Source organism: Eubalaena glacialis, chromosome 7, assembly GCF_028564815.1.
Source record: "Eubalaena glacialis isolate mEubGla1 chromosome 7, mEubGla1.1.hap2.+ XY, whole genome shotgun sequence".
NCBI classification, from domain to species: Eukaryota; Metazoa; Chordata; class Mammalia; order Artiodactyla; family Balaenidae; genus Eubalaena; species Eubalaena glacialis.
In genome coordinates, this window is record NC_083722.1 from 71,645,086 (window position 1) to 71,658,876 (window position 13,791).

The 13,791-nt window shown below is 45.3% G+C and overlaps 1 protein-coding gene across 1 annotated transcript in view; it reads right to left on the bottom strand.

The window, feature by feature from the left end:
- LRRC2 (leucine rich repeat containing 2) overlaps positions 1 to 12,625 on the bottom strand; it is a 33,078-nt gene extending 20,453 nt beyond the window's left edge. The window contains exons 1-2 of the mRNA XM_061195320.1: positions 12,573 to 12,625; positions 1,629 to 1,772 (exon numbers count right to left, since the gene is read on the bottom strand). Of these exons, the coding sequence (XP_061051303.1) occupies positions 1,629 to 1,753 (125 nt within the window). The 5' untranslated portion in view covers positions 1,754 to 1,772; positions 12,573 to 12,625. The remainder of the gene's footprint in view (positions 1 to 1,628; positions 1,773 to 12,572) is intronic.
- Positions 12,626 to 13,791: the final 1,166 nt, after the last annotated feature.

Here is a 13,791-nt window from a genome sequence, read left to right on the forward strand (position 1 = left end):
TGGTGGCTGTTTTTCTTATCTTGAGCTAGAAAATCCTAACAAATTCCCAAGAAGTTTTCTGTGTTAGGTTAAGATAAGGCACAGCACAAGCCCCATGGCACTGAGCCTAATGCAGGACCAACCCTGTGTACATGAGACGTGTGAATGTGGACACAAAGCCATTTGGCACCACGATAGAAGACAGAGATCAAGAGTCAAACGCGACTGCAAAGTGGCTTCCAGGGCACGGTTCTCAGACCGAAGCTCCTGCAGGTGGCTGCTGTTCCCAGAACCCACAGGCGGTTACCTCAGCTACAGACACCTCCATAAACCTCCCAGGGCTTGGGTCCCCATTCAGCAAGTTGTCCCACCCTAGAGTAACCCCAGATGCTGGGGGTGGGAGGAAGCTGGAGCAGGGCTGAGAACCACTTTGGGCTCATAGGGCCTTGGGACCTGTGTAATTCATGCTCATGTAGATCCCTAAGATCCTCTGCCATGGGTGTTGCCTGGTCTGAGGGTTCCAATTCTTAAATTTAAGATTCATGTCATATTGGATAATCTCATATTAGTGGCAAGTGAAAAGACAGGCCAGCTATCTGTGATTACAGCATTATATCGGGGGAAAGGTTTGGCCAAATCCTCCATTTACCAGCCCTGTCAATTTGAGCAAGTTACTTAGGTCCTAACTTCGTCTTCAGACTGGGGATAATTATAACCACCTGGAACAGCTGTGATGCTTACAGCAGTAGCTTAATTATCAAGCATGATCAGAATAGGTATTTGTTTGATTGAAATAGTTCATAGAAGTGGAGAACCAAGAATAAAGAGACATTCATATCCTACACATTTTGTTTTTAACCTAAAGCATAGACATATGTCACAATTTGCCAATTTGATGTAGGGTCATGGACCGCCTTTGAGAATGGGTCTGCCAATTAGAATCCCACTCTGCCTTTCTTGTATAAACCACACCCATAACGCATCATCCAAGACTTCCAGTTTGGGTTTCCTCACAGGGCATAAAAATTACAGACGTGCAAAGCCACCTGAATGTGCAACCTTTCTAGCTCATTGTACTTTTATCCATCTTGTACAGTGTTAATTCAATTGGGTGGTTCGTACTGATCACACACATAGTTTTTCCGAAGCCCTCAACTTAGTTTTCATATACACAGTAACTCTCTTTTACTCATACTTAATGAGTGTATGACAGTAGTCAAACCACATCATTCCAATCCAAGTAAAAATTGCATCAACACAATGAATCTTATCTAACATTCAGCTCAACGGGCGAGAGCTGAGTGCAGGACATAGAGCAGCCTCATGTGGTCACATGGGTGGACAGCATCAGCCTGCTGAGGGCAGCTGGCGGTCTTTCAGAATTTCCTGTAGAGGAATTTGTCGTGTCATTGCTGTCTTATCCATGCCTAGCACAGTACCTGGAATGTATGTGGGTCCTTATAGCTATGAGTGTTACTGTTATAGGAATCGAATGTCCATTGTAGGCAACAGCGTGAAGACTCTGAAGTCCAATGAGCAAGTGTCACGGACAGGAAGAAATCTCGGAGGAAAGGCATCCCCCTCCACAACACAAATGCAGCCTGTCTTATTCGCTAAAGAGCTACAGAGCAAGTACAGAGAACACATACTTTTCCAATGCGCTTTTCTCGAGCCTTTCTGCCTCCTGCTTCTGCCAGGCTTTGTGCTTCTTGACACGAGTTTCCCACAAGGCTCTGATGACAGAAATGTCGAATACGACCACTTTAGGCCCCATTTTAAGAGCATGAAATTACCTATATAAAAAAAAAAATTTTATATATATATATGTGTATATATATGTCAGCTTCATACACACACAGAAGAAAATAGTTTTAACTTGAACTTTAAAATAAAATATGAGTGAATCAATTTCATCAATAATGATGAAATGCCTTGTTTCTTCCAGGATGGCAGTTGCTAATGTTCTCAGGGTCTGAGAGTACTCTTGTTTGTAAGTCAAAGTTCAGCACTCAACTGGGGTCCTCTCCTCTAGAATGTCACACTTGTCTCTCTACCCCTCAGCTGACACGTAGGTTCCCAAAGCCCCCTGGGCATTCCTCAAGCTTTGTGGTTCCACATTCTATTGAATTTACTGGCATCTGATCTTCTCAGTAGGTTGTAACATACTCAGAGGTAAGTTTGATGAGTTAATTAGAAGATACACACACACACACACACACACACACACACACCAGTTATCTGAGTCTAAACACCAGCCACCATTAAGTGCACCAGGCATTGTACCAAACCCCACTGAGCACTTTTCCTCCTGGGACTGACCACACAGCCTGGGCACTAGTCCTGTAGGTTTCCCCTGCAACATGAACCCTCACAGCTGCTGATCTCTGTTTATGTGGTTTCTGAAACACAAGGAAAGTCAGACTCAGGTACATCTTGGTCATCACCTCTTAGTGAGAACTAGCACAGTGTCTGGCACATAGTGGACCCTCCATAAATATTTGTTGAAAGACTAAGTGAGTAAATGAATGAATGAAAGTGAATAAAAGATTTGCATCCAGGTTGCTTCACTCTCAGCCCACTCAGTGAACTTTCTCTCTTCTCTTTATTTTCCCACCTCATATTTACTATTTGTTTTAAGTCATTATTTGCTCACTGCAAAAAAAAAAAAATTATCAGGACATAAAAGTGCATTTCAACATTCATTCCACTAAGCTATGCTTATCTCCCTTATCGAAGTAAAATAAGTTTCTTTATATTGTTTTAAACTTCCCCTACCTACAGCATCAAAATCTGGCTAAATCCATTTCCTGATGTCCACAAATACACGGAGTGTCAGTTGGCAAACAGTAAGGCTGTTGAATATTCTCTGTTCCAATTCCAGACACTTCTAAATAGCAGTCAGTGGGGATACAAAACCAAATATTTAAATCTTCTGACTCAAGTTTGTGCTCTCCACAAATGGCTTGCCAATATGAGTGGCAGAACTGGCTTATGTTTATGCAGCTGAACATTTGAGGTCAATAAGTTTAGTCTGAAGAGCTGAAAACACTGACCCCAGTTGATTTCCCTCTTTCCTTTAATTTCTGACATCTGGGACTGTCTTTTGTCTCCCTTAAAACTCTTTTACCTAAAGGAGATTTTTGACAAAGATGCAAATGGTGCAAGTTTTGTGTGGACATAAGTTTTCAATTCTCTTGGGTAAATACATATGAGTAGAATTGGAGGGTCATATGTTAATTCTATGTTTAACCTTTTCAGGAACTGCCAGACTGTTTTACAAAGCAGCTGCACCATTTTACATTCTCACCTGCAGTGTATGAGGGTTCCAGTATCTACACATCCCCGCTGACACTTGTTATTATCTCTCTTTGTATTGTAGCCATCCCAGTGAGTGTGAAGGTTGTCTTTTTTTAGCATTTCCCTGATAGCTAATGATGTTGAGCATCTTTTTATGTGTATACCTTCTTGGGGGAAATGTCTATTCAGATTCTTTGCCCATTTTTTAATTGGGCTATATGTCTTTTTAGTGTTGAGTTGTAATAGTTCTTTATATAGTCTAGATACTGGTCCTTTGCCAGATATATGATTTGCAAAAATTTCTTCCTATCTTGTGAGCTGTCTTTTCACTTTCTTGATTCCATCCTTTTACTTTTAACCTAAATATATGGTTATAATCTATATGAGATTTTATAGACAGAATCTTGTTGATTCATTTATTTAACTCACTTGGACAATTTCTGTCTTTTAATTGGTATTGTTAGGCAATTTACATTTAGTACAATTAAGGATATCTTTAGATTCAGGTCTACCATTTTATTATTCATTTTCTGTTTGAGCCCTCTTTTGTTTTCCTCTTTTATATTTTCCTGCCTTCTTTTGTGTTATCTGAACATTTTTTACTATTCCATCTTATTTTCTCTATTGTGTTTTTGACTATGTTTCTTTGTCATTTCTTTTTCATGGTTGCCCTAGGGAGTATAAAATACATGCTTAACTTATCGTGGTCTACTTAGAAACAGTATTTTAACCACTTCAAGTGAGATATAGAAAGCTTATTACCTGGGCTTCCCTGGTGGCACAGTGGTTGAGAGCCCGCCTACCAATGCAGGGGATGTGGGTTCGAGCCCTGGTCCGGGAAGATCCCACATGCCGCGGAGCAACTAAGCCCGTGCGCCACAACTACTGAGTCTGTGCTCTAGAGCCTGTGAGCCACAACTACTGAGCCTGTGTGCTACAGTTACTGAAGCCCACATGCCTAGAGCCCATGCTCTGCAACAAGAGAAGCCACCGCAGTGAGAGGCCCGCGCACCGCAAATAAGAGTAGCCCCCACTCGCCGTAACTAGAAAAAGCCCGCGAGCAGCAACGAAGACCCAACTCAGCCAAAAATAAATAAATAAAATAAATAAATTTATTAAAATAAAAAAGAAACCTATTGCCATATAGGTCCCCTTATGCTCTCACCTTTATTTTGTAGTTGTCCTATGTATTATATCAGTGTTAGATTTCTTGGCTTCAGATCATCAAACTTGTTTCAAAGAACTCATGAGAAGGAAGCTAGCCTGTCATATCTACCCTGATATTTACCATATCTGTTGTTCTTCCTTCATTCCTATTGTTCCAAGTTCCCCTCTGGTATCATTTGCTTTCTGTCTAAAAAACTTCCCTTAACAATTCTTTTAAAGGAGATCTGCTGGCAAATTCTCCATTTTCCTTCTGAAGGAGGGCAGGAGGCCCACAGAGCAAATGGGCCACACAAGCCTCTGTTTTCTGCGTCAAGAGAGCTGCAGAAAGTTATTGCTAGCCAAGGCTGCCAGGTTGCAAAGGGACCATATTCTGTGCCCATGACTGGGGCAGACTCCAGTAGATGTCCCACAATGCTGATCCTCCCCTGGGAAAGGCAGGAAACCTCTTCCTACTACACTGTCACTCCAGTGTCCTTTACTGAGAAAGGTTAACAATGGTATTCACTTCAAAGGACAAATACTTAAAGGAATTCCATTATGTATCACAGAATACACACACTGAAGAGTGCATTCCAAGTTGAGAGGCAATAAGTTGATAACTAACACAGTAAGTGATCAGTTTGGTTGGGTTTAGACCTCACATTCCAACCTGCCCTCCGAGGTTGTGATTCCCACATCAGATCAGTCTTCTGACTTTGCAGTGCTCTTCAGCTGTTCTGTGGGCACCACCCAGTGGCCATATGGGACAGGGGTTCTAACAGACTGCCAACGCTGGTTAGGGTCAGATCCATGCAGGTGCAGCTCGGGAATGAGCCCAGGAGCTCATAAGCAACCTTTTGGGGTTGCTCTCCAGAGCTTCTCCCTCTCGGTGATCTCTCTGGTCCTTCTAGATTCCTGGGGCTTGCTTTTCAGTCCTCTGGCTGACTGACCTGGTGCTTTAGCTACCCATGTCCTACCACTGCACTGTGTTGGGCCAAACAGTGGGAGGACAGTGCAAGGAAAAAAGCAATGAGAGTTTCCTCCACCCTGTGGGGACCACAGCTCCTCTGCTCAGAAAGGAAGGATCCCTTATCCCAAAGTCTGGGTGACTGAGGTCCTCCACTACCAACCTTCTCCCCATCGCCCCTCACCACTGCTACTACTACACAATCCTACGGGGCCCTAAGGCATTAGAGGGTGGAGAAAAGAAAAAGAAAAAAGACAGGGATTTACCCCCACTCTCTGAGCATTAGGAGGCTGTTTTCACTCCTGGAACGAAATTAGGTGCTTTGTGCTCAATTCTGGGTTTCAGGCTGCCTTGAGTCCAGGCTGGGGAATACTGGAAGGGAAAAATGGGAAACAGACCACAGGTTCTGTTCTACTTTGAATTAGGGTGTCCTTCCCTTCTTCTCTTGCAACTGCTTACTTTTCAGGGTCTTCACATTGCTGTTCTGTGTAATAAGTCCAGGTTTTATAGCTACATTTAGTGGGAGAGACAAGGTGAAGTGTGCCTACTCCATCTCACCCCAAACCATAAATCTCTGCATTTAATTTTTCTTTTACCACTTTCCTTACTCTGTTACCTTCAGCTCAGGAGCACCTAAGCTGCAAAGGTCTTAAGGCTTTGACTTTTGACATAAAAGCCTCCATAAAGCAATGCCAAGCATCAACATGAAAACAAGAGATTGAAGACTTTAGCCATTAATGGAGAAAATTTTTTTAAAGAGAAAGAATTAAGCAGCCTAGCTCCTTTGAGGAAATCTCTGCACATAATCCAAGTCTACACATAAAAGCAAACCAAAAAGCCAAAGTAAAATGACCTGCTTTTGAACAGTGTGGACAGTCAGTCATCCAAGAGTACCTGAAGCTGGAAGACCCACCTGCTGTCCAGGGTGTGTGTGTTCTAGATCAGCCAGTCATGGCTCTGATTCTTTTGTGGAGTTTCCTTTATGTTCTTAGGCCAATAAATCCTTGAAAAGTAACCAGATCTGTACATTAATATGTACATTAATTTCTATGCATTAATTTAGAGAAATATAATTCAAGTCCCTATATTAGAGAAATGGTCTATTCTTGACGCCTTTGTGTTCTATTTTTAAATATTTGTAAACCAACATTAGTCTCAGTATTTTGGTGGAAAAGAGTCTATCCTGTCTGTCATCTAACCACGTTCACTATTTTCTCTGTGTTTTTGCCAAGCAGAGAAAGAGGTACTATCCTTCAACTAAGGGGGTTTTGAAAGTGCTAGGATTTAAATCAGGGTTTTGCCTATCAGAGGTTCTATTTACAAATGTGTGTAATGAAAACTAGAGACTCTAAGAATGGTAAGTGATGACCATGTATGCTGGGGATCTACACTGTAAGCTCCAGAGATCCTGCGAAGCTAAGAAATACCAGCTCCTAGATCCCAGGTCCAGCCCAGCTGCTGGCATCCTGTGCAGGACAGGGCTGAGTCCAGGCCTCCCTGGACAACTGGAAAGGATGGACCTTAACCCAGGAGGTAGTAGCCCCATGGGTGGGTGCTGAGATTGGGAAAGTGGTTTTATGACAAGAGCCCGTGAGTCATTCCATCCAGGAAAAAAAGCCCCTTTGGGGAGCAGAGAGGAGGCAGATCCAGGGACAGATGCAGATGCCAGTCACTTAGCAGCTTGGGGGAAGGAGAGTCCCCTGGCAAATTCACAAAGCTAATCTCTTCTTCATAGCATGAACTCCATTCAACCCAGTCTTTCAGGCAATTACATAAGATGTAATTTTCTAAGCATTAACTTTCTGCAGAGCTATAGAAATGTCACCATGGTATGCTATACCAAAGCAGAAGAGAGAAAAATTACCCTCTCCAGGATCCAGTCTGGAAGCCCTCAACACAAATAAAACAATAACCTGTCAGAGAAAATGTTTACAACCAAGGAGACGTTTCTGAGGCAGCAAAAGAACGCAGAGCTTTAGCCTGGGCCTGCACTGAACTTGACAGCAAAGATGCATGGTTCCAGGACTCTCATTCCAGTTCTTTGCTAGAGATCTGGCTTCCCATGGTGAGCACAGAATCACGAGAACAAGCCTCCCTAGATTTGGCTGTACTGTCCACAGCCACAGAGCATCTTCCAGAGAAGAAAACACTTGGGACTATGAGAAAGGAGGGAACTGCGGTGTCCCTCACTGCAACAGAAAGGACACTGGCACAGAGCGTGGTCAGGTTCATTCCCCTCCAGTGCCAAGTGTTTCAGGCTCTGAATGAAATGTCAACAATCAGAGACTCACAAAGGTTAGATTCACAGAGGAAAAAAAAAATTTTTTTCCTGGAAAAACTGTTTGCTTTATTGCAAGGGTCAGCAAACTTTTTTAGTAAAGGGCAAGATAGTAAATATTTTATGTAAGTACAATACTTACATAACAAAAGAGAAAACGCTTGGCCTCCCTGCTTGCCTGGGGTGGGCCTGCCTGAGCACTGACCTTGCGTCCATGCTTCTGCCCAGTTGCCGCCTACTGGAGACATTCTCAGGATAAGAGCGACTGGCCCAAGAGGGAAAGGCCTGGCAGGCCATGAGCATGGAGCAGGCGAGGGGGGACCTGCTACAGTCAGCTTCGCTCTCTGCCCCAGTGACACCCAGGTGCCTGTGTGTCCTCTCCTCCCACTCACCTCAAATTGGGCAGCTGGTAAGTCACCAGCTCTTGCACAGAGATTCGACTGCTTGGTGCCTGGCAGTTGCCAACAGTAGAGTCTCCAATATGTGAATGGCAACCAGCGTGGGCCTTGGGCAGCAGTGAGATACAGCTGGCCAGGTAGACAGGTGCTGAGAGTCTGGGGGAATGGGGACAGAGGGGGTTACTCCAGTTTGGTCTCCACGGCTCACAGTGCTAGCCTGCTCTGGCAGTGCCAGGCCTGAGGGTGATCATTTGCTGATCCCAGCTTTCGTGAACAATAAATGGCAGCAGCTTTCATTCCCCCAAGGTGCTAAGTGAGCGGCACCTGCATCTGTCCCTGAATCTGCCTCTTCTCTGCTCCCGAAAATGCCTTTTTTTCCTGGAAAAAAAGCTTTGGTGGATGTGATGGCTTTAAATTATATGCACAAATTCTTTGACATACTTCCCTCTAAAAAGGTAGAGCTTAATTCCTCTCTCCTTGAGCTTGGGCTGGACTTAGTGACTCACTTCTAATGAATATAATGTGGTGAAAGTGATGGTGTGTGACTTCTGAGACTCAGTCCCATAAGGTATTGCTCTCTTTCTCGGATTACTCACTCTGGGGAAAGCCAGCCACCATGTCCTGAGGATGCTTAAGCAGCTCTATGGAGAAGCTTCCTGTGGAGAGAAACTGAGGCCTCCTGCCAACAGCCGTGTGGGTGGACGCTGTCTTAACAGCAGATCCTAAAGCCCCAGTCAAGCCTTCAGATGACTGTAGCCCTGGCCAAAATCTAGACCTCATGAAAGACCCTGAGCCAGAACCTGAGCCAGAAACCAGGTTTCTGACCCTTAGAAGCTGTGGGATAACAAATGTTTATCATTTGAAGATGTGAAGTGCTGGGGTAATTTTTATGCAGCAATAAATAACTAATAAAGTGAACAGTAAAATAAGAGGCACTTATAAAAATCAGTCTTAATTTACAGTGACATCTGGTGTCTATATACAGCTGCTTCCTTGACATACCCACTTGGATATCTCACGCATATCTCAAAAGAAACATGATTCCCTCCAAACTTACTCATCTAGAATCTATCCATCCCTGTCTGCCTTAATTCCCCATCTCGACAATGACTCCATATTTATCTGGAGGTCACTCCTTTATGCTTTCTGTTTCCTCACCCTGACCACCCAATATATGGACATGCACACATACACACACACACACACACACACACACACACACTCATTCACACATCCAATTTATTCTGTAGGGGCATGTGTTTCTCACCACCAACTACTGCCACATCTGGCCTCAGTTGTGCAAAAGCCTCTCAGCTGGTCTCCTGACTTCCCACTCACCCACATCCAATCCATTTGCTACACGATGGTGAGCATCACCATCACCAAAGAGAACTAGATCATGCTGCCACCTGGCCCAAGGCCTCCAGAGACTTCCCTTTAGAATGAGAGGGAGATCCCAGCTCCTCACAGGGCCCAGTAAGACCCTGGCACGACCTGCCCTCAGCCAGCCCCTCCCACTCTCGCCCCCACTGCTCTCCTCCTCCGAGCCCGTCCACCACCTGCTTCCTCCCACCTCAGACCCTGCAAACGCTGCTCCCTCTGCCTAGACGTTCCCCCCATTCACACGACTCTCCCCACCCTGACACCCCTGAACTCAACTTCTGCATTCCCTCCTCAGCGTGGCCTCCCCTGCCTCTTCATCTAAGGTAGAGCCTCCTGCTATTCTCTTTCTCAGACTGTTGCTTACTTACTGCACAGCACATAATACAAGTTGAATCATTTGACCACTTGTTTAATTATACTTTATCTGTCCATGGACGGAACCAGGGTTTACTGACAGGAGCAACCACCTGAGGGGCCCCAGACTTGGGCTCAGAGCCTGGCCCCTCAAGTCAGCCACCGACACTAGGTCATGCAGTAACAGACGCCAGCCTCCCACTTCTGAACCTCAACCCAGAAACCCTGGGTATACAGCCAGTTTACTTGGTGTGTATTTCTGTTCTTTGATTCCCAGGAACCCTAAATAACTGACATTTGGGGACACTCATTAAATGCAGAAAGATGAATGTCCTTGCCTCTGAGCTCTCAATTTGGAGGGGCGAACAGATGTGTAAAGGGATACATTTCAGTGCAGCGTATGGATTCGACAACAGAGACTGAAGGAGCTGCTGTGCGAGCCAGAAGAGGAGAGATGTCCTCCAGTGCGTGATGGGGGGTGGGAGTAGGGGGTCAGGGAGAGTCCTGCAGGGACTGTGAGGAAGGCCAAAGGACCACTCTTCCGGGTTTGGTCGAATAGTTTTCCATGCTCCCTCCCCAAGCCAGGTATATCAGAATCACTTTACAGAACCATCTGCGATCCTCAGCCAGAGGGCATGACTGGAAAAACACGTCCTTTGGCAGCGGAACACTAGTCTCCACTTAGAATCATATGCCAGGGTTCCAGGTGGGAGGGGGGACTTTCTGGTCACCTAGTCCTCTCACTTCTTGTCAAATGACAGGCTGGGCTGGAAGAGGGCGGGGGTGGGGTACAGGGCTTATATCTCAGAGAATTTGAGGTGTGAAGGCTCTGGGAGAGTCTGGGAGGAGACTCAACAAAGTCCACAATACAGGTGCCAAGCCATCCTTGGTGCTCCCTCTGTGAGGCTGGGAGGGGGACAGCAGCAGAGGGGGAGAGGGGAGAAGGGCATGGAGCTGGTGCCAGGGGGGTCACCTGGACCAGCCATGGGGAGAGAGGCCTGGCTCCCCTCCTCCCCACCTGCCCCTTAGAGCCCCTCAGATCCCTCTTCCCTTTGGACTGACCAGCTCCAGGCCTTCCACAGCATTTTCCAGGTGTATCCGCCAGGTGCAGAAGACACCTATCATCAGCCTTGCTGGATTCAAGGGAATGACTGTAACCAATGGGAACTTCTGGTGACACCAAGGTACAGTGGAGGCAATAACATGATAGACCAGGGGCTTTAATGGCCCACAAATTCCTTTCTATCCTCACATAAGGCCACTGCCTGGACCCCAGAGGTGGAATGCAGAGTGAGTTTTCTGATAGAAACAGTGGGGGAAATAGAGGGTAAGTATTCAGGCAAGGTCAGTCACAGTAGTCACAATATTTCAGCCAAATTCTAAATTAAATTACATTTTACGTCACCTGATCAGAGTTCCCCTGGGGACACCCATTATTTTACGGTAATTTGTTAAACTAGAAAATCTGGCCAAGGGAGGCAGAGGCTCCAGACAGGATCAAGAGGACAGTCTCAGGGCTGGAGTCCTGCCTCCCCCGCCGACTGCTGCATGTCCCTGAGACGGCGACCTAATCTCTCTGAAACTCGGTATTCTCATCCGGACGTCGTGTGACAGCAGCACTGAGCTCATAGGATTAGTGGGAGGATCACGCGTCATAATTTGTGTCACGTGCTTAAGACAGTACCTGGCACCTAGTAAACCTCAAAAAATGTCAGTTATTTAAAGGAAAAAAAAAAGAAATTAAGACAGACATTGTTCCCAGTTATATATAAGAACAAAAGGTACATGAGCATCTGGGGATTTTTCTCTATCAGGTATGGTTACAGAGGTTCTTTGGGAGAACACCCAGCTCCTAAGTTATGGGAGAGGATTTGGTCCATCAGAAGAGCCGCCACGCAGTGGTTAAGAATCCACCTGCCAATGCAGGGGACACGGGTTCGAGCCCTGGTCCGGGAAGATCCCGCCTGCCGCAGAGCAACTAAGTCCGTGCGCCACAATTCCTGAGCCTGCGTTCTAGAGCCCACGTGCCACAACTACTGAAGCCCGCCCGCCTAGAGCCCATGCTCTGCAACAAAGAGAAGCCACCGCAATGAGAAGCCCGTGCACAGCAAAAAAGAGTAGCCCCTGCTCGCGTCAACTAGAGAAAGCCCGTGCGCAGCAACGAAGACCCAACACAGCCAAAAATAAATAAATAAATAAATATAAATAAATAAATATATATATATATATATAAAAGAAGAGCCAGCAGCACAGTCAAATTGCTTACAAAACTAGACAATTCTCTTCCGGGTTTCTAATCACTTTCCCACCCTCACCCCAACGCCTCTCCTGGAGGACAGACTTCCCCGGCCAGATGTCAATCATCCCTTTCAGGCCACTGAGGAAGCACAAACAAGTTTATTTATCACCCCTGGACAGCACTGTGGACCAGAAAGTTTTGAGCTCAGCCTTGGGAACAAGGGTGATGCTGGGAGTAACCCACTAACAGGAGCCAGAGTGTGGAGACCTGGCCACAGCAGCAGCCCGGCTACCTACACCTGCCCGCTCACAGGCTCTCCTTCCCCATTCAGTTCCAGGCCCTGCATAATCCTCAATCCGTGTTCGTTTGAGAGATTCACCCCTGTCAAGCCTCAGCACAGCAGGGACAGACATAAACAAGGAAGCGCTGTCCCCCGCCCCCTCCACAGGTGCCCCATGCCCCTACCCTCGCCTTCCCCACCATCCCCCAGTTTCAGGAGCAGCCGCGCACTCACCCCCCACGCCCACCTACCCGTGAATGGGCTGCAGCCCTGAGCCCCTGCCGCTGCCTGCCGAGTGGAATCCGAGCCTGTTTACTCCGCAGCAGCGACACACTGGGGCCGGAAGCGCTCCAACTGCCCCAGCTTCCCGGCCTGTGCGCTAATGCGCTATGTTTGTAAACTGATAATATGATCTGTAGGACATGTGCTGATAAACTATCTATCTATTCTATGTGACTCAGCCCAGCATGAGACAAAACACACTTGGGCGGGGAGGGCTTGTCACAGCGTAAACGATGTGCCGGCCAATCTGAGCCATATAACCCGGGATTATCTGCACCTCCCTGCAGATGGCGGGGGCCTTTCAACATTGGACATCCTGAACTGTGCTTAAAAAAAAACAGGTCAGAGAAGGCAAAGGGTGCCATGTTCTTAGCCCGCTAAGCTGGAAACCAAACTGAAAGCAGGATGAGAAAGCCATATGACCAAGGAAATGTAATTTTTTTTTTCAGAATTTGAAGCAGATGTCCAAGGTCTTGATTTCATCCTTACATTTTTTTCTTAATTTAATTTAAGAAATTAATTTCCTAAAACATATGTGAGTTTAGGTTCTCTTTAGAGATTTTACTATTTCGGCAAATATGTTTTCCTGATATCCAACAGTGGGACAATATGACAGTTAATAAGCAGCAATCGTGCCTACACAACCCCTTGGTGCCCCTTCACGGCAACAGTTCCTCATACACCTTCACCCTAAAACAGAAAAACACCTTTTGTCTAATATATACATAATAACTCTAATTACAAAATAGTTTGATTTCTGAAGGACTATTTTCTATAATGGAACATTTTCTGTTTGTTGACATTTTAATTAAATTACCATTTTTAATTGTATACTAAGTTAGTGGGGCTCAAATAAATCTTTGTGACTATATTGAATTATACCTCTAAAATGTTAGATGTGTTTTTTATTACTTAGGATAGAATTTTCATATTATGTTCCTCTTTTGATAAATAACGTAAGTTACCTATTTAGTAATTAATGTTTAGTTTGCATTTTGTTTTCTTTTTTCTTCTGGTATCCTGAACTAAAGAATATAAATTGAAAAAGCAGTTTCAGTTCAGATTCTACTTGAATACTATTTCAATTTATAAGAGAAACATTCAAAGGCTTAATCATATTTAAGTGGAAAAAATTTTTTCCAACAAATGCATTCAGAATACAATGGGACTGGGCTTCCCTGGTGGTGC